This window comes from Leptonychotes weddellii, chromosome 16 (genome assembly GCF_054177405.1).
Source record: "Leptonychotes weddellii isolate Sample4059 chromosome 16, ASM5417740v2, whole genome shotgun sequence".
Classification (NCBI taxonomy): Eukaryota; Metazoa; Chordata; class Mammalia; order Carnivora; family Phocidae; genus Leptonychotes; species Leptonychotes weddellii.
Window position 1 is genome coordinate 47288131 of NC_138384.1, and position 20164 is coordinate 47308294.

The window sequence follows — 20164 nt, forward strand, 5'->3', positions numbered from 1 at the left end:
TAATATCCAGCCCGCTACAGGTGTTTTCCCATTCCTGAGGCCTAGGCTATGCTCTATCAGTTTGAATTTTGAGGGGCTGGAGACTGAGTAGCTGAGGTCAGTCATGTATGCTGAATGCCTGTGTTGACTGACTTCCAATAAATCCTAGATACGTAGGGGCACGTGAACTTCCCTGGATGGCAACACTTCCCACCTGTTGTTACATATCATTGCTGGAAGAATTAAATGCTATTCAAGCCACTCCACTGGCGAGGACAACTGGAAGCTGGTGCCTAGTCTCTCCGGGACTCTACTCTGTGTCTTTTGCCTCTATTGATTTTAGCCTGTATGTTTTCACTATAATAATTCATAACAATCAGAGCTTTTTTTGAGTCCTTTTGAGTTCTTTTAGAGAATCATTGAACCTGAGGGTGGGCCAAGGACCCCCAATTCAAATATATACAAATTCATAGTTACATATGTAAATGCTGACAGGGGAAGTCAAAAGAATACACCTATGTTTTTTATATAGTTTATCTTGAGGATGGTGAAAAAGGATTAATGGGGAACTTAAGTGTTTAGCTCTAGAAACTTCTGTACTATTTGAAACTTTGACACTGAGAATATTTTAAGCTTTACTAATTAATTGGATTTTTAACATTTTTTATTTTTATTTTTTAATTTTTTTTGGAATATTTTTAAAATAGAAGAAATGGATTGTGAACTGAGATTATGAAGGACACATTTTAAAACGTTGCTAATAGATATAACTTGGAAATGTTTGCTAATTAATATAAATTGGGGTTCCTCAACCTCAACCCTACTGACATTTTGGGCTGGATAACTTTTTGCGGTGGAGGCCTGTGCTGTGTGTTATAGGATGTTTAGCAGCAACCCTGGCCTCTATTTACTAGATCCTATTAGCAGTTATGGTAATAAAAAATGTCTCTGGGGCGCCTGGGTGGCTCAGATGGTTGGGCGTCTGCCTTCGGCTCAGGTCATGATCCCAGGGTCCTGGGATCGAGTCCCGCATTGGGCTCCCTGCTCCTTGGGAGCCTGCTTCTCCCTTTGCCTCTCTCTCTCTGTCTCTCATGAATAAATAAATAAAATCTTAAAAAAATAAAAAATAAAAAATAAATAAAATAAAATAAAAAATGTCTCTGGAGATTGTCAAATGTCCCTTGGGCAGACAAAATCATCCCAAATTGAGAACCATTGATTTAAAGAAAAAACTAAATTTTGAGGGCTGTTTGTGGAAGACCAAATAATGGTCTTAGAATCCATCCATTTTTCTTGATAATCTAGATGTTATCCCTGGATAAAGTCAGACCTCCAGGAGCCTATGGACTTGAGCTACACTGTTTTGAAACCCTGAAGCACTCTGATCTTTGAGTTTGGCTTTGATATAACACCACTGGCTTTTCTGAGGATGGCTGAGAAATAACCACAGGGAAAATACCATTTTATTGGTGGTTTGCTATAGAGGGAACTGAGCACCAAACAATCTCACTAATGACCTATCAAAGACATTTCTTCCTACTTACGTGACAGGAACCATCTACTTTTCTAGAGGAGCTTTCTCCTTAAGGCAAATCGCCAACGATTTTTTATTGCTGGCCATGTGGGAGATTGTATTTCCCAAGGATCACCACAATAGTATGTCCCATTCCAAACCTTCTGCAATGTGACTTTGTCACTCTCCCATCAAGAGGTAGAGCCTGTTCCCCTCCCCTTGAATCTAGTTTGTCTTAGGGACTTCCTTGTAACAAAGACAATGCAGCAGAAGTGATGATGCATAACTTCTGAAGCTAAGGCAGAAAAGGCCATGCAGTTTCAGTCCGGTTCTCTTAGAATCTAGCATCATGCTGTGAGAAGCCCAAGCCACAAAGGGAGGCCATGCATAAATACTCCAGTCAAGAGCCTCAGCTGTCTAGTTTTTGAGTCATGTCATCCTGGAAAACAGATATAGGAATGAAAAAGCCTTCAGATGATTCCAGTCCCCAACCTTTGAGTCTTCCCAGGTGAGGTTTCAGACATCACAGTGTGGAGACAAACTGTGCAATAAAGGATTAATACAGCAATCTGGGTTGTCCACACCCTGCACATGCCAAAAAAAGTTTTGGTGCTTACCTGTTCATACATAGGAAGCAACCTCTAAGTCCTAGAAATATCTTTACCTGAGAGCCTTGGGCTACACCAGATAATTCATACCATCAATGTTGTTTATGGTGGGAGATTTGGGTACCATGGCAGCTTAACTTCTGAAAGGGCTGGACACTAAAGTCAGCCATTTGTGTAGTCAGCGCTGCTTATGTGTCCAACCCAAATAAAAACCCTGGAAATGAAGGCTTGAGTGAGCTTCCCTGATTAGCAGTACTCAAAATGTGCTGTTACACGTCATTGCTGGGAAAATCCAGCACTGTCTATGTGACTCCACTCAGAACAAGTGGAAGCTTCTGCCTGGTGTCTCCTGGTTCAGGCCTTATGTACCTTTTTGCTTTTGCTGTAATAAACTATAATTGTGAGCATAACAGTGTTTCTGAGTACTCTGAGTTCTAGCAAATCACTGAACCTGAGAGTGGTCTTGGGAACCTACAAACATGTAAGACACCACCATGGGCCCTGTCTTACTTCCTGACCCACTGAATCCATGAGAATGGATTAAAAATAAATGCATACCACCAGGTTTCAGGGTGACTTGATACGCAGCAATGGATAAGTGGGACGGGGAATACTAAAGACAAGTTTGTAGCTCGATTTTATAAACTGTTTAGAACTTTCTGGGTTATAATCTATGTTCTAACTTAAAATAACTTGTATAATGGGGCACCTGGGTGGCTGAGTCAGTTGGGCGTCTGCCTTTGGCTTGGGCCATGGTCCTGGGGTCCTGGGATTGAGCCCCACGTCAGGCTCCCTGCTCAGTGGAGAGCCTGCTTCTCCCTCTCCTCCCCGCTTATGCTCTCTCTCGCTATCTCTGTCTCTCTCAAATAAATAAATAAAATCTTTAAAGAATAATAATAATAATTTGTACAAACATACGATTTACATATTCTTGTAGCAACCTGGCTGTGAAGTTGATCCTTTGTTTAACTTTTTCCCAAATTCTGACATTTATCTCTTCATGCTGTATCTGGTATAGAGTAGTCCTCATAAATATGAATAAACATATTCTTTTAATACATGTATTATTAAGCCTCCTCAAATCCACAGGAAGGCCTAATGGAAAATAAATATATAAATAAACTCACTTGGGACTTGGACATTTTCTGGAGCCCTTATATACCATCAGAAAATCTAATATCTGCTCTGTTGTTGATTCTGGGCTCTATTCTGAAGCTCTAGTTCAAGGTCTCTGGTCAAGGATGCAGTGTGGATCTTCGTATCTTCACTTCCTTCCCTCATAGGAACTATTTTATCCCAGGAAGCCAGGACCTGGGGATTACAGAAATTGTGTGAGTCTAACAGATTTCTCTGAGTTGTTTGAGTCCTTATTTGTATGTGTATATGTATTTTAGATATACACAAATATATATATCTAAAATATATGTTTTCTTTAGGTGGTAGGTTAATATGATAGTCTAAAGAAAGAAAGTGGGGAGCCTGGGTGGCTCAGTCGTTAAATGTCTGCCTTCGGCTCAGGTCATGATCCCAGGGTCCTGGGATCGAGACCCGCATCGGGCTCCCTGCTCTGCGGGAAGCCTGCTTCTCCCTCTCCCACTCCCCCTGCTTATGTTCCCTTTCTCGCTGTGTCTCTCTCTGTCAAATAAATAAAAATCTTTAAAAAAAAAAAAGAAAGAAAATAATATATATTACCTGATGACTTATTTTTCAATAAACATAATTATTTTATAATAAATACAAACAAACCTGTCATCATGAAATTATGTAATTTTACCAAAACTACTCAAAACTAAAGCTGCACTTAGAGAAAGACCATTACTAAGAAATAGGGGGTTAAAAGTCCAGTGAGAAATTTTTAAAAACCTAAAAAATCCAGAGAAACAGGTATAAATACTTGTATACTGCTGCTAACCTGTCTTGGGTATCTACTGTGTGATCTTTAACTGTATGAGTAGTTAGCACAGTTTATTTTTTGTTTTTGTTTAACAAATGGAAAAGAGTCTCAGAGAGGTTGAGAAACTTGCTCAAGTTCACATAGTAAAGTGGCAGAATATGGATAAAAACCTTAGGTCTGCCCAAATTCAAAGTCCATATTCTTTCCTCTGAGTTAAACTTACCTGCAGGTGTTCTAACTGCTTACCTGGAAAACCTACAAAAATCAATTAGTAATTACATTAGAAATAAGAGTTCAGTAAAGAAAGGAAAGAGAAGATTTAAAAAAAAAAAAATAACTGCTTTTATATGTACCAGAAAATAAAAAATAAAATAACCATTGGAGACCCTCAAAGATAAGAAACGAAGCTGCCCCAAGCACTAAACTCCCCAGAAGCCACCCCATTCACTGACCACCCCCAAAGATCACTCAATCACTGATCCCTCCCCCCAAGTACATCCCAAACACCGACTTAAGCAAAGGACATCAAAAGCACTAAACTAGGGGCACCTGGGTGGCTCAGTCGGGTTAAGTGCCTTCGGCTGGAGTCATGATCCCTGGGTTCTGGGATCCAGCCCCAAGTTGGGCTCTCCGCTCAGCCGAGGAACCTGCTTCTACCTCTCCGTGTGTGTGTGTGATCTCTCTCACTTTCGCTCTCAAATAAATAATAAAATCTTTAAAAAAAAAAAAGCACTAAACTATCTACCAAAGATGTCTCAATCACTGAACCCCCACCCTCCCAACACCATGAATATTCCCACCATGGACACTGGCATTAGTAAACCCTCCAAGGACGTCCTGATGAGTGACATGCTCCAAGGATTCTTCAATCACTGACCTTTTTCCAAGGATGGTCCAATTGCTGACATGCCCCTCAAGGCCGTCCTAAGTACTAATCTTCCCCATAATTCCTTTTCAGGCACTCACACACCCTCAAAGACACCTCCATTCCTGACTTCCTTCATGAACACCCCAAACACTGACCTCCCATCATTCGTCCTCAATCAGTGACCTTACCTGAAAGACGCCCCAATCACTGACCTATTCCAAGCGCATCCAAATCACTGACCCACTGTCTAGGTAACGCCAATCACTGATTTGCCTCCAAGATCGCCCCAGTCACTGACCTCCCCTACAAAGCAATACCCCAAACTCTTTTTTTTTTTTATAAAGAAACTATGTTTCTTTTTTCTTTTTTTTCTTTTATTTATTTATTTGAGACAGAGAGAATGAGAGAGCCAGAGAGCACATGAGAGGGGGGAGGGTCAGAGGGAGAAGCAGACTCCCTGCCGAGCAGGGAGCCCGATGCGGGCCTCGATCCCGGGACTCCAGGATCATGACCTGAGCCGAAGGCAGTCGCTTAACCAACTGAGCCACCCAGGCGCCCAATACCCCAAACTCTTAACACCTTTCTCCAGGCCACTCCAATCCCGGACCATCCCCAGGCCTGCACCATTTCCTACTACCCCGCTCCCTCAAATCATAGAATGCATCTCCCACCCCACAACGGCTTGTTTCTCTCACGGACAATCCAAACCTCCCCTACCATGAACTCCAAATCTCCACAAACCTCGCTCAACCTTATTCCGCTCCCAGAACGCGAAACTGAGACCCCTTAATAGAGCCTTCGCGCACCAGCTGGGTGGGTGGAAAGAGTCACGGCCCATCACTTCGGCTTCAGACGCGACTGTTCCACCTCACAGAGTCAAGTTTAACGTCTGTGGCATCCGAGACCACAGGCTGCCAAACCACCACCCCGGGGGCGTCCTTCCACTGACGAAGACTCCGTTCAGCTTTCGGTCTTTTAGACAAAGACATTGTGAGAGAGTATGGCGGCGCCCTGTTGGCCAATTTATGTGGGCGCCGCCATATTGGAAGACCGGTCGTACAACTCATTTTTCTGCCCGAGAGAATAGTACTAGTCCACCTTACGTCAGTTGTGAGCGCCACAAAGGGCAATGCGCATGCTCCCGTCTCTATGGCTTCCGAAGGCGCACCAAGCCCAAAGGCCGTCGCCTCCGCTTTGCGGGCTGGTGCGTGCCAAGCTGCAAAACTTTACAGCGGCGCGGCCATCTTGAAATAGGTGCACTTGTCCGTACAGGAAAGGGGAGTGTCCTTTAAGGAGTGGAAACCATTGGAGCAACCTTAGGAGATGCTTATAGAGAACGGTATAGGGTTTCGAGAAGCCAGAGTAGTACGACAAAGGCAGTAGGCCTCATTGTGGGCACAGAGTAAACTAATTCAGTTTAAGGAAAAGATCTCTTCTTGCCAGGACTGGTGGTGGTGGTGAAAGGTGAGAGGGCTCGTGGGTAAGTAGAGCTAGTAGTGAGGGAGGGGCTGTGCTCATCACCAAGGTAGAGGGTGGAGAAATGTGGAGGATAGAAGACTAGAAATTGTTGGTAGAAATTTCTTTTTTTTTTTTAAAGATTTTTTTATTTATTTGACAGAGAGAGACACAGCGAGAGAGGGAACACAAGCAGGGGGAGTGGGAGAGGGAGAAGCAGGCCCCCCCGCCGAGTAGGGAGCCCGATGCGGGGCTCGATCCCAGGACCCCGGGACCACGACCTGAGCCGAAGGCAGACGCCCAACGACTGAGCCACCCAGGCGCCCCTGTTGGTAGAAATTTCTTAAAAGGTTTTTATCTCAACTCAAATGTTTTCACATATAATTTCTAGTGAAGTAATTATTAAAATTGGAATTGAGTCAAAGAGAATGAACAATATTTGTTGGGTAGATAATAATAGATTGTTGTCCCAAACCGGTTCTATTGATGAATACATTTCACTGGCTGCTATCCTTCTTCAAAAACTGGATCCCGGGAAGAGGGTAGCTGGGTGGCGCAGTCGGTTAATCATCTCCTTTTCAGCTCAGGTCACTGAGCCCCCCAAGGGCGAAGGCTCCCAGCTCTGCGGGAAACCTGCTTTCCCTCTCCCTCTGCCCACCCAACCCCCGCTTGTACTCCCGTGCTTGCTCTCTCTCTCGAATAAATAAATAAAATCTTTTTTAAAAAAGAACTTGATACTAAAACAAATAGTTAATTTATATTAAGTGTATACACATTTTTTGAACAGGGAACTAGTTCAGGTGTAGTAATTACATTATCTTAGCACTCTGAAAGCTGATGTGGAAATGTTGTCATTTGGAACAAACAGCCAATTCTTGAAACATTTTCAGTGTAAATAAGTGGTTTTATTAAAGCATGGGGACAGGACCTGTGGGCAGAAAGAGCTGCACCGGGATTGTGAGGAGCAATTGATTATATACACTCAATTTGGAAGAGGGTTAGGGATAGCATAAGTCTTTAAGGAATTTTGGAAGCAAGGTTTCCAGGACTTTGAGGGGGCTAGCTATTGTTAGGAAAAGGTCATTTATTACTGTCTAATAAAATCTTAGTCATGATGATGTGGGAAACAAAGGCAGAAGAAAAATTATTAAATTTCCTTACTGCTTGCAGCCCTTTGGCAAGCCCTTGAGGTGGGCAGTTACATTCCTGTAGGGACTCAACTGCCTGGATGTTGACACTTTACTAAGGGCAAGAGGCAATCTTAGCCCGACCTCCAGGATCCTGTAAATCTACTTTAACATATAAAAATTCCTTTGGAAACTTCCTTTATCTCTATCCTCCCCCCCATGATACATGGTGGCAATCATCCCTGAAGTATATGACCCACTGATAGACATTTGAAGAGTCTCACCGAGTAAGAGACAGGCGGGGGTAGGTAGGAAGAGATAGGTAGGGGGCTAGGTGATCAGGCTCACAGGAATCCCAGAAATGCTGAGGTGTAATGAAACCAGATATAAGGAACAAACCAGACCACCCTGCCCTGGGCGTCAGAGGTGGGGTCTTTTTATGATAGTCACATAGTGACCAACAAAGAATAACCAGACCCCAAAGAAGAAATAAACTATTAAAGATGTTATCATCAATCCTCACTTAAACCAAGACATTACAAGAATGATAAGGCCACAAGCTCCCTGGTTAGTTCTAAATAAAAGACTGTTGGTGGAGGCCCATGTTGGCAACCCTGTCAGAACCCCCTTACTCCTGAGAGCTTTTCCTGTATCCTTGCTTAATAAAACTCTTATCACTTTACTTACTCTCCTTTATCCGTGAGATTCATTCTTCAACCCTTTGAGACAAGAACTTCACTCTCCCGCTTCAATGACCCTTCAGATGTACATCAGTGGGCCATATGCTTGGTGGATGATTGCTAACATATATCTTGGTGGGTGGAGATAAAGGAAGTTTCCAAAGGAATTTTTATAAGTTAAAGGAGACTTATAAGATCCTGGAAGTTGGGATAATGTTAAGCTAGGACTGCCTTTTGCCCTTAGCAAAATATTAACATTGAGGCAGTTGAGTTCCTAGAGGAAGGTCACTCTGCCTCTCTCAAAGACTTGTCAATGGATGTAAGATTTAAGGAAATTTTATTTTTTTCTTTTGCCTTTGTTCCCCACATCAAAAGCTATTGATGGTGAAACTAAATATTACCCTCACTTCACACATGGGGGGAAAAAAAGGCCAAGTCTATCAGAATGCCTATTTCCTCAATATCTCATCAATCTTTTAATCTTTGCCCATCTTAAGGGTGAATAAAAATCTTATTTCAGGGGCACCTGGGTGGCACGGTTGGACATCCAACTCTTGGTTTCATTCAGGTTGTGATCTCAGGGTTGGGAGATCGAGCCCTGCGTCAGGTCCCACGCTCATGTGGATTCTGCTTGAGACACTCTCTCCCTCTCCCTCTGACCCTGACCCCTCTCAAATAAATAAATCTTTTGGGTTTTTTTTAAAGCTTTTATTTATTTATCTGACAGAGAGAGAGCGAGAGCGCACAAGCATGGGGAGCGGCAGGCAGAGGTAGAGGTAGAAGCAGGCTCAATCCTGCGGGGCTCAATCCCAGGACCCTGGGATCATGACCCAAGCTGAAGGCAGATGCTCAATGCACTAAGCCACCCAGGCGCCCCTGAAATAAATAAATCTTTAAAAAAAATCTTATTTCAGTTTTTCTTTAATTTTATAAGCTGCTTGTTTACCTTGTGTGTATTTATAACTATTATTCTACCCCCATTCTCCTATATTGACACACACCCTAGTCTGGGGCTATTATGAATAAAGGTGCTATGAATTTTCTTGTGTAAGTCTTCCTAAGGACATGTCATTGTTTTTGAGTAAATATCTAGGAGTGGAATTGCTGCCTCATGTGGTTCTCAGTTTTAATTTATTTAAGTAATCTCTACACCCAACATGGGGATTGAACACACAACCTAGAGATCAGGAGTCGCATGCTCTTCTGACTGAGCCAGTCAGGCGCCCCATGATTCTGTTTTATTTTGCAATTCTCTTTAAGCTTGAGTTAGTTTTGAAAGGATTTTTATTCTTTTAAAGATTTTGATAGTTTAAGTAATATGGATATACTAACAGTGGATTTTTAATTTGGGGGCTTTATCCATAGATTTATCATAAAGGAAACTTCAGAATAACTCTTCCTGCAAATACAGTTTTCTGCACATAGGGATTTACTTTTCCTCATTCTTCCAGGAGTTATATGTTAATTTTGGTTGGATTAGATTTGGTGTTTACATTATGATGACTATGTAAATACTATTTATAGCTCAGCCATGTAGTGTACTAGGATTATTTTTCCTTTCTTGTACAACTTTTAAATTCTCCCTGGAGTTGTTTTATTTATTCCTTCCAGAAATTCTGGCCCTTGGTTCTCAGAAAGCCCCGCCCTTGGCACGGGCTCCACGTGGGAGCCAGCTATCACGTGTGAATAACTTGCCACCTGGACATTGGCTTGGGACTGCTCTCCTCACCTTTCTGGGCCGTAACTGTGTCTCCCCACAGGGAGAGCTTGGTTTCTCCCAGTTGCTGTTTTTTCACCTCCATGGATGGCATCATCACTCTCCCTGTACCGTGAGTGCTTCTCCAGATACTTTTTTGTCCTCAAAAATCTTCCTCTCAGCCTCCATATCCAGTCAGAAGCGTTCCCAGGGTATTTGTCCTTTGGCCTTTATGTTTGCTCTTTTTAGTCCGTTGAAAGATTTTTTATTTTTGTACGGATACCTAACTTTTTTTTTTTTTTTTTTTTTAAGATTTTATTTATTTGACAGGGGCGCCTGGGTGGCTCAGTCCTTGAGCGTCTGCCTTCCGCTCAGGTCATGATCCCAGGGTCGTGGGATCGAGTCCAGCATCGGGCTCCCTGCTCAGCCGGAGGCCTGCTTCTCCCTCTCCCACTCCCCCTGCTTGTGTTCCTGCTCTCGCTCGCTCTCTCTGTCAAATAAATAAATTAAAAAAAAAAAAGATTTTATTTATTTGACAGAAAGGGACACAGCGAGAGAGGGGACACAAGCAGGGGCAGAGGGAGAACCAGACTCCCCACTAAGCAGGGAGCCCAATGCGGGGCTCGATCCCAGGACCCTGGAATCACGACCTGAGCGGAAGGTAGACGCTTAACGACTGAGCCACCCGGGCGCCGGGATACCTAACTTCTAAGATGGCTTCGCCTTGTGTGTTTTCCAAATCCTTCTTCGTGCAAAGTGGATTACTTTTCTCGCCAACCCGCTGAGGTGGACTACCCTACCCCATGTTTGACTTGTGTAAGTTCGAGCTTCTGAAAATCAGTGCCGTTTGCAGCGCAAGATTTAAGGTGAGAGAAATGGGATTATTTTCGGTAGGTTTTCACTGTACGGAGCCTCACCTGGCTCTTCTGACCAAAACGGCCACTTCGCCTTCCGTACGTCGATTACTGAAGGATGGCCGCCTCGGGGACCGGTAGCCAGATGGGCGCAGACATATTGACTCCGGGAAAAGCCGGAAGTCCAGACGGCCATGCTCCGCAGAAACGCCTCTGGTCCTTCTCGGCCGCCGTCGCGGAGGCCGGGCATGGGCGCGGCAGGAGTATTCGCGGAAATGCTGCTTGGAGGAGGTCGCGGTGGGGTCACTAGAAAATCAGGTCTGTGTATGGTTCGGCTTGTGGAGCGGGATGAGAGGACCAAGGTGTCTGTGGGTTCCCGGGTGGGTGGAGGAGTGGGGTCCGTTGGGGAGAGGAAGCAAGTGGGAGCCCGTGACGGGGTGTCTGTGGGTGCGGTGGCTTTGGAGTCGGTCCTGAAGGATTGTGGGGGTCAGTTGTTACAGGTGTGTGGAGATGAACGTTTCCGAGTCCGTGGTCAGGGTTTGGTTTGTCTGTAGCGCCCGGTGATTGAAGACTAGGGAGCGGGTGGTTTTTATCAGTGAAAGTGTTGTCCACTTCGGATTCGGGTTTTACCCTGCGGCTCAGTGACGAGCTGGGGCGCACGGCCAGCGAACCCTGGTGTTTCGGGATTATTTCGGGGGTGGGGGAGGTCCAGGTGTGTCGGCTCTTGAGAGGTTTGTGACGGCTGAAGTAGATTGCTGGGTGGGTTGAGGTTCCACGGTTTCTTTCCCTCCAGTCCAAGCCCCTAGTTTGCCTTTCGCTTTACACATCTCCTCTCGACCCCATAGTTATGAGAGCTTGGTTGGAGATGGAGGATTAAAGACAACCAAAGTGGTTTCTACTAAAGATGAGGATTTTGCCTTTTCTGCAGATTCTCTGTGTGTAAGCATACGCACACACACTTGGAAAAGTTTCTTTTCGGTGCCATTGTAACACAAGTAAACTAACATTGCTGTTAACCCAGTTCTGTTCCCCAATGTTAGTATCTGTTAACTTTTTTCATTTATTTCCTCTTCAGTCTTTATTTTTTCTATGTTTCACAATTCCAATAACCTGCTGAAACACTGGCATAATTTGCCTCAATATTTAGTTTCATGTCATAAATACTATATAATAAACGTAAGTTTTTTCTTTAAAAAAATTTTTTTTAAACTAATGTAGCAGTATATACCGTCAGGAGGCAAATCTGTGCCATTGTGACTGGAATCACTTAATCTCTGCATTCATTTAGGTACAATTTAAAGATGTTTATGTTTAAGTAATCTCTACACCCAAGGTGGGGCTCAAACTCATAACCCTGAGATCAAGAGTTCCATGCTCCATCGACTAAGCCAGCCAGGTGCCCCTACATAGAATTTAAATACTTAAATATTCAGTAATCACTTTTGAAAGTAGATTATGATTCTCCATTTACCCGTGCATGTGGTTTCCTGTTCCTCCTGCCCACCTTGATCTTTAATTTTTTGCCATTGTGAAGTGTTTATCTTTTTGTTCTCTTTCAATTTACTATCTCTTAGAAGAGCAATTACATTAAAAATACTTATTTTATTTCTGCTTACTTCACTGAATTTTTAGTATTATGAACTTCCCATTCCCTCTGATTTTTATTAGAAAGTTCATAGTTTGTTTTGTTTTGTTTTTAAGATTTTATTTGACAGAGAGACACAGTGAGAGAGGGAATACAAGCAGGGAGAGTGAGAGAGGGAGGAGCAGGCTTCCCACTGAGCAGGGAGCCCGACATTGGCTTGATCCCAGGACCCTGGGATCATGACCTGAGCCGAAGGCAGACGCTTAACGACTGAGCCACCCAGGCGCCCCTAGAACGTTCCTGGTTTAAAGAATTTTACATTTGAACACCTCTTATGCCTACCACCTAGATTTTGTCATCATGATTTTGTTTCTTTTATCCCGTATCTCTCCATATATCACTTCTCAATCATTAATCTACATTTTTAAACATGTATTTCAAAGTAAGTAGCAGACATTTATGTATTTTTCCCTAAATGTTTCAGCAAGCATATAATTAGAGTTCTACCTGTAGCAACTACTAATCTTTCTGTCTCTATAGATTTGCCTGTCCTGGACATTTCGTGTAAATGATGCAAATGCAGTCATATGCTATGTGCACTTTTGTGATTGGTTTCTTTCACTTAATGTAAGAGGCTTATCCATGTGGTAACATGTATGTTTACTTCATTCCTTTTTTATACCTGAATAATATCCCATTGTGTGGATATAACACATTTTGTTTATCCTTTCATCAGCTGAAGAATATTTGGGTTGTTTCCACATTTTGGCTATTATAAATAATGCTCCTGGGGCACCTGGGTAGCTCAGTCGGTTAAGCATCAGCCTTCGGCTCAGGTCATGATCCGGGGGTCCTGGGATCAAGCCTCCTGTAGGGCTCTCTGCTCGGTGGGGAGTTGGCTTCTCCCTCTCCCTCTGCCTGTCTGCCTGCTTGTGCTCTCTCTGTCAGATAAACAAATAAAATATTTTAAAAATAAATAAATAGAGCACCTGGGTGGCTCAGTTGGTTAAGCGACTGCCTTCGGCTCAGGTCACGATCCTGGAGTCCCGGGATCGAGTCCCACATCGGGCTTCCTGCTCAACAGGGAGTCTGCTTCTCCCTCTGACCCTCCCCCCTCTCATGAGCTCTCTCTCTCTCAAATAAATAAATAAAATCTTTAAAAAAAAAATAATAAATGAATAAATCTCCTTAAACATTTGTGTACAAACTTAAAAGAAAATTCCATTGTAATTAACATAGTGTTAATTAATTTGTACAATATAGTAATTCAACAATTCCATATATTACTCAGTGCTCATCAAGATAAGTGTACTCTTAATCCCCTTCATCTATTTCACCAGTTCCCCCTCTGGTAGCCATCATTTTGTTCTCAATAGTTAAGAGTCTGTTTTTGGGTTTGTTTCTCTCTCTCTTAAGTTTATTTATTTATTTAAGTAATTTCTGCACCCAACATGGGGCTTGAACTCATGACCCAAATATCAAGAGTTGCAAGTTTTTTCGACTGAGTCAGCCAGGTGCCCCAGTTTGTCTCTTTTTTTTTGTTCATTGTTTTGTTTCTTAAATTCCATATATGAATGAAATCATATGGTATTTGTCTTTCTCTGACTGGCTTATTTCACTTAGCATTATACTCTGTGGATCCATCCATATTGTTGCAAACGGCAAGATTTCATTCTTTTTTATGGCTGAATAATATTCCATTATATATATAATATACATGTTGTATATATAATATATACCATAAAATAGTAACATATACTAATAATATTCCATTACATATTATATATATTATGTATATAATACATACATATTATATATAGTTATAATAAATATATGTGTTGTTATCTATATATACATGCACACACACATATATATACACACCACATTTTCTTTATCCATTCATCTGTCAATGGACATTTAGTTTGCTTCCATAATCTGGCTATTGTAAATAATGCTGCAGTAAACCTAGGGGTGCATATATCCCTTTGAATTAGTGTTTTCATATTCTTTGGGTAAGTACCCAGTCGTGCAGTTCCTGGGTCATAAGGTTGTTCTATTTTAGTCTTTTAAGGAATCTCCGTAATGTCTTCCATGGTGGCTACACCAGTTTGCGTTCCCACCAGCAATGGATGAGGGTTCCTATTTTTTGACATCCTCGCCAATACTTGTTTCTTGTGATTTTGATTTTGATTATCCTGTTTTGTGTGTCTTTTTAAGATTTTATTTATTTATTTATTTATTTATTTAGTACACATGTGAGGGGGGAGAGGCAGAGCGAGAGGGAGAGAGAATCTCAAGCAAATTGCATGCTGAATGCAGAGCCTGACTTGGGGCTTGGTCCCACGACCCTGAGATCATGACCTGAGCCGAAATCAAGTCAGTTGCTTAACGAACTAAGCCACCCAGGCGCCCCCACCTTACATTGTTTTTGAGAGCCACCCATTGCTTTTCCATCTTGTGTGAGGTCCAAATTAGAGGGATGAGCGCACTGCATTAGTCCTTCAGGTAGGCCTCACACAGGTTGGAACAGTTAAACACAATTCTTTGCAAATACAGTCTTCTCTACTCATTCCAGGACCAGGAACCAGAGTCCCCCACTGGGAATGCTGGCTCCCATCTCTAGGACTACTACCAAACTGGGGAGGGATTGAAGCAGGGGCAAATAAAAATGGCACAGAGCTTTCCTACCATTTTTAAGTTGCTTCTTTCTTGATTGAGCAATCACTCTGCTGCTGTAAACCTGTGACTGTTTTTCAGAGTTATGATAAAGGTTTTGTTTTGTTCTTTATTCTGACAGTTCTTTTTTTTTTTTTAAAGATTTTATTTATTTGAGACAGAGAGAATGAGATACAAAGAGCATGAGAGGGAGGAGGGTCAGAGGGAGAAGCAGACTCCCTGCCGAGCAGGGAGCCCGATGCAGGACTCGATCCCGGGACTCCAGGATCATGACCTGAGCCGAAGGCAGTCGCTTAACCAACTGAGCCACCCAGGCGCCCCTATTCTGACAGTTCTTGTTTCAGTGTTTCTGTGGAGGTACAGGCCTTGGAACTTCCCACTCTGCCATTTTCATTCAGTGGGATTTTCATCCATGATGTACATGATTATGATTAATTTTGTTTTGTCATTTTGGTCATTAGTACTTTTTTAAAGAAATAAACTGACTGTAAATGCAACTTAAGTGATGGCCTCTAATCCACCCCCTCCCTCCCCAAACATAATGGCTTTCTTGAACTTGTTCTATATAATGCATGTTTTTATACTTTCACTCAATGTGTATATAGCCAGAAAGAATAGTCTTGTTCTATATGCTTTAACTTTTTTCTCTTGATTTGCCTTTTGTTTCCTTTCACAGGATGATTAGTGAAAATGGTTTGTTAGGTAATTCTTTGCTGAGCATGTTTGTCTTCAAACTGAGGTGTGTACAAAAACTTGTACATGAGTACACTTGGTCTTAAAGGAATAGATGTCCAAATCCTCACCTTTTACATGTTCTCCTTCTAAAAACTGACTGTGTGAGAAGCCACTCTGCTGTGGGGCGTCATGCTGTGCTGGTTCTCCTCTCCTTTCACAGACTCCACTTCCATTTCATAGAAGAAAATGCTCACATACTCACAATCTGCTGTTTCATTGCTCCAGAGTGCAGTAGCCTCTGGGATTTCAAATAAAGGGACAGATGGCCTTGAAATCCGGTGAGGGGCAGTAGCAGGGATAACATCCTGGTCCAGAGGAAATATGTACTCAAAGTGAATTTACTTTTCAGCCCACAGGTCCTACTCTAGGAGCAAGATCCAACAAGTAAAGCAAGAAGGTCTCAGGACCAGTGTGTGGTCATTTGTGGGGACACCATTGAGCAGAGACCAAGATTTCAGGAATTGAGGGGAATTCAAGAAGAAACTAAACACACAAGTCCCTTTTACTGGGTGTTTCCAGTCACAGAAGAAAATGATTAAGGACCAGGTGACTTAGTTTTATTCTTTTACTTCATTCTGTGATTGATCTGGAGGACTTTAAAACTCAGTTGAATTAAATGGAAAAGTATAAATTGGTAAAGTAGGACTTGTGCAGAAATAGATTTAGATTCCAACTTCAGTATCAAGGCAAATAGGATCAGGAATATATTGTTCATAGGATCCACACTAAATGACTAATGTTAGAACATCACAGGTGACTGGAGCATCCTACAGGCTATGCTAGCTGTCAGCTTATGTCTGATACCTCTGGCGGCCATCACAATTAGAGAATCATGATGATCACAGGATATGCAATCATGGAGGAGAAAGCAGCCTGGTTCCACAAGGCTGTCACTCTATATTTCATGGCACTTGGGTGTCAGGACTTTTGTTTAAAGGTGCTTCCTAGACATGATATGGTAGACAGTGTCTTGTGCTTAGCTTCAGCTTTCTCCTCAGTGCAAAAGAAGGTTTCTCGAAGAGCTCTTTGAGAATAGACCAAGAGAACTCAGTGGGCACAGTTCTTCCTGGCATCATAACGGTGACCCATGGACCCAGCCTTGTAGCTGTCAGGGCTAATCTAGAAATAAAACCTAGGTGACCTAAGAAAATGGAAGGGTTGAAGGTTGAAAATGACTTTCAAAGGTCCTGTATGAACAAGTGGCTAAATTGGGTGTTTGAGTTCAGATACAGCAGTAGGGGATTGAAGGTACTGTTGTCTGTCAAGGTTGTTGGGATCCAGAGGGTTTGCTTTTGAACTTCCTCTTATGTAAGATAGTACATGCTTCTTGTTCATGTTCAAAGCCAATTCCTACTGCCTCCTTTTAAAATTTAATCCTGTAAAAGTCCCTGAATATATTTTAAAGATAAAAAAAAATTCCAATGATTACGAAGTCCTATAGCAAAAGTAAGGTGCTTTTTCATGTATGTAGAGCTAATGCTTCAAATACATATATTGGAAATGTTTTTAGTTTAGCAGGAGAGTTTAATGGCTACTTACTACAGAAACTAGTGATTTGTTGAATGCTACTGCATGATCACAGAGTATTTTGTTATATATAGGATTGAATGTGGATGTATTTTTGCTTCTATAACGATGTAGTTAAAAAAAAAATCAAGACACCTGGGGTGCCTGGAGCTCAGTCGGTTATGGCCGACTCTTGATTTTGGCTCAGGTCATGATCTCGGGGTCCTGGGATTGAGCCCTTTGTAGGGCTCTGCATTCAGCAGGGAGTCTGCTCGAGATTCTCTCCCTCTCCCTCTGCCCCCCGCTTGCATGCTCTCTCTCCCTCTAAAATAAATAGATTAATCTTTAACAAACAATCAAAACACCTGTGCGGTGAACATGAGCACAGCAACTTCCTTTATATTCCTTCCATTTCAGTAACTAGAGGAACACTCACATGATACAGGACCGTGTTGTTACAGGAATCGCTGACACTGGAGGACGTGGCCGTGGACTTCACCTGGGAGGAGTGGCAGCTCCTCGCCCCCACCCAGAAGGACCTGTACCGGGACGTGATGTTGGAGAACTATAGCAACCTGGTGTCAGTGGGTGAGGACAGCTCCCCTGTGTCACTCAGAGGGACCCATCAGTGGCCTTTCCTCTCGCAGCTTCCGAGATCTCTGGCGTGTGTGTGCCTCTCAGAAGTGTAGGTTCTCAGTCCCCTCTCTGGCCTCAGATTCGAGGGTATAATGGGCCCGTCCTGAGAGAAGACCTTTAGCTTTGCCGATCTGCAAATTGCTTGGCTCCTAAAATATAATATTGCTCTGTGTTGGCAGACCCCAGCCCAGTTCACAGAGCCTACCTCTTCTGTCATTTCCCACGCACAGGGTACATGGCCAGCAAGCCAGATGCACTCTCCAGATTGGAACAAGGGGAACTGTGGACGACAGAACATGAGATCCCCAGTCGAATCCGTCCAGGTGAGAGAAAACCTACAAGGATGGTGGCAAGGAATTCGTATTTAGTCACTCAGACCTGTCACAGCTGCAGGGGTGTCTGAGAACATGTGAACAGAGCTCCAGGAATCTCCCCGAGAAGGGCTCTTTTTCTTTGAGGTGCTTAGAGCACTTATCACTTCTTGGGTTCAATCCCTGTTTGTTTCACATAGGTCTCCATTAATTTTCTCTCTAGATTTCTTTTTCGAATTCTCAAATCTTGGGGCGCCTGGGTGGCTCAGTCGTTAAGCGTCTGCCTTCGGCTCAGGTCGTGATCCCAGGGTCCTGGGATCGAGCCCCGCATCGGGCTCCCTGCTCAGCAGGAAGCCTGCTTCTCCCTCTCCCACTCCCCCTGCTTGTGTTCCCTCTCTCGCTGTCTCTCTCTGTCAAATAAATAAATAAAATATTTTTAAAAATCTCAAATCTTACCACCCTTCTCCCAGCATTGTGTCACCACCTGTTCCTTCTGCTTCTCTTGTTACAAAAGTCTGCCTTCCTCACCTCTCTCCAAAGAGAAATGTTTGTTTTGAGCACTGTCTGCTGACTGCTGCACTTTCCTGCCCCTTTGGATAATGTCAGCTTCCCTTCTTAACATTCACCTCCATTTTTGATTAGGAGTTAGAATTTCAACAATGTGAATTTGGGGGGGACATAAACATTCAGTCCACAGTACCTGCTGTTCTTTATGTCTTACATTCTGGCTGTGTAGGAAAACCTCTTGTGTCTTCTTTACTCTGACACCACTACCACACACAGTGCTTCTGACACCATGTGTTGGCAGTTTTCCTCACACCAAGCAGTTCTTTGTGACACGAGGCAGGTGTCCTACGATTTACCTCAATTCTGACATTATCTACCTGGAGGTAGTGTCAGATCCCACAGGTTAAGGGCTCCGTCACGTGAGATTGCCCCCCACTTACTTCTCTCTTTCTTCCTTTGTTTTGCTCTTTCCCTTTCTTTCTTTCCCTTTCTTTCTTTTTTTCCTTCCTTCCTTCCTTCCTTCCCTCCCCCTTTCTTTCTCTTTCTTCCTTTCTTCTTTCCTTCCTTCCTTCCTAAAAGATTTTATTTATATATTTGACAGAGAGAGCACAAGCAGGGGGAGTGGCAGGCAGAGGGAGAGGGAGAAGCAGGCTCCCCACTGATCGGGGAGTCTGACTCGGGGCTTGATCCCAGGACCCTGGGATCATGACCTGAGTAGAAGGCAGACACTTAACCAGCTGACCCACCCAGGCGCCCATATTTTTTATTTTTCTGGAAAGAGTAATCACACTTATTGATTGAGGAAAAGGGTATTCTTTTTTTGCCCCCACTTTAGATATCAGTCACAATTAGTAGGTCCCCAGGTTACTCACAACTTCTGTCTGTCTTGGCTACAAATCGGAGGTTCCCATGACCTCCTCCCCCTGGATTTGCTTACTTGCTACAACAGCTCAGAGAACTCTGAGTGCTCTTATCACTTAGGAAATTGTAAGAGTTGTAGCGGCTCTCTGTGGGAACCAGGGGCGGTGAAGTGTGTTTTTTTTCTAGACACTTCCTGACCTTCTCAGTTTCCTATGTAAAGTCTTTGCTATTCCTGCTGATTTCTTAAAATTTGTCATTTTTTGTTCCCAGCCCAGGCCACATCATTAAACCCCATGCCTGCTTTGCTTTAATTTCCTTGTATAATTGTTCATTCTGATCATTATTTTAGTCCATCTTAAATGAGACTGCTGGATTCATTCCCTTAAATCTTTCCTTTTCCTTAGGATAATCAGTAACATTAAGTCCCAACTAATCATATTACCAGTCTTTTTTTTTTTAAGATTTTATTCATTTAGGGGCACCTGGGTGGCTCAGTTGGTTAAGCGACTGCCTTCGGCTCAGGTCATGATCCTGGAGTCCCGGGATCGAGTCCCGCATCGGGCTCCCTGCTCGGCAGGGAGTCTGCTTCTCCCTCTGACCCTCCTCCCTCTCATGCTCTCTGTCTCTCATTCTCTCTCTCTCAAATAAATAAATAAAATCTTTAAAAAAAAAA

General features: G+C 43.0%; 1 protein-coding gene and 2 long non-coding RNA genes across 16 annotated transcripts in view; 2 read left to right on the plus strand and 1 right to left on the minus strand.

Moving 5' to 3' along the window:
- Positions 1 to 6282, minus strand: part of LOC102733532 (uncharacterized) — a 22114-nt gene extending 15832 nt beyond the window's left edge. The window contains exons 1-2 of the long non-coding RNA XR_014141071.1: positions 5604 to 6282; positions 1888 to 3411 (exon numbers count right to left, since the gene is read on the minus strand). This is a non-coding gene — a long non-coding RNA (uncharacterized LOC102733532). The remainder of the gene's footprint in view (positions 1 to 1887; positions 3412 to 5603) is intronic.
- The window catches only part of LOC145717689 (uncharacterized), a 147444-nt gene that overhangs the window by 74907 nt on the left and 52373 nt on the right, over positions 1 to 20164 (plus strand). The window lies entirely within an intron of this gene.
- Positions 10877 to 20164, plus strand: part of LOC102733235 (zinc finger protein 613) — a 24377-nt gene continuing 15089 nt past the window's right edge. For 10 of the 14 annotated variants that reach the window (XR_014141040.1, XR_014141041.1, XR_014141038.1 and 7 more), the window contains exons 1-4: positions 10877 to 10992; positions 16020 to 16216; positions 17638 to 17764; positions 18043 to 18135. Coding sequence is in view for 3 of the 14 variants with exons in the window: in XM_081807650.1 (XP_081663776.1) it covers positions 16202 to 16216; positions 17638 to 17764; positions 18043 to 18135 (235 nt within the window). In the remaining 11 variants the exon portion in view is untranslated. Of the gene's footprint in view, positions 11037 to 16019; positions 16217 to 17637; positions 17765 to 18042; positions 18136 to 20164 lie in introns of those variants that run through there. The other 4 variants (XR_014141044.1, XR_014141048.1, XM_081807652.1 and 1 more) reach the window with 2 other exon arrangements.